The sequence below is a fragment of the Etheostoma spectabile genome, chromosome 13 (genome assembly GCF_008692095.1).
Source record: "Etheostoma spectabile isolate EspeVRDwgs_2016 chromosome 13, UIUC_Espe_1.0, whole genome shotgun sequence".
Taxonomy (NCBI): Eukaryota; Metazoa; Chordata; class Actinopteri; order Perciformes; family Percidae; genus Etheostoma; species Etheostoma spectabile.
Window position 1 is genome coordinate 26099971 of NC_045745.1, and position 595 is coordinate 26100565.

The 595-nt window shown below is 37.0% G+C and overlaps 1 protein-coding gene across 6 annotated transcripts in view; it reads left to right on the plus strand.

Moving 5' to 3' along the window:
* Positions 1 to 595, plus strand: part of ltbp3 (latent transforming growth factor beta binding protein 3) — a 36222-nt gene that overhangs the window by 27140 nt on the left and 8487 nt on the right. For all 6 annotated transcript variants that reach the window (XM_032534064.1, XM_032534060.1, XM_032534059.1 and 3 more), the window contains one exon: positions 307 to 387. In XM_032534064.1, the coding sequence (XP_032389955.1) occupies positions 307 to 387 (81 nt within the window). The remainder of the gene's footprint in view (positions 1 to 306; positions 388 to 595) is intronic.

Sequence of the window (595 nt, forward strand, 5' to 3'; positions counted from 1 at the left end):
AGGATACTATGCATCCTGATAAAGTTCCCTTGGCCTTTGGAAGTAAAATAACCCCCTATCATCACATACCCTTCACCATACATAGTAATTGGCATGGTTTTATTTCAGTTAGCTTAATAGCTGGTTTGATTTGCATTGGTGTTCTAAAAGATTGGATTTTCCTAAAGTTTTTTAATTAAGGCATTAAGATCAATTTCCAATAGATGTTTTTTGATCCTTTTTTTAATCAACTTTAGCATGGCTGTGTAAACTTATGCAAGCCACTATACTTTATATGTTAAACTCTGCTTGATCCTCTCCACCCAGCTGAGTACCACTTCCTGTGTCCAAATGGGCAAGGCCTCTACTATGATGAAGGACTCCTGTACAGCCTGCCTGTCTACCATGGTAGATATAATACAATATTGGGGCACAATTTTCACATGCACCAGGGCTACACAGTTAAGATATTCCTGCATTTTTACTGAAATTATAAAGCAATATGATAAATATCTTTGTACTTGTCCAAAGAAGTTGTCATTTCCTCATGAGATTGGTAAATCATTCTTACATCGATCAACTTTATGGTGGTCTTGCTTTGCCAGACCTTCCTCCA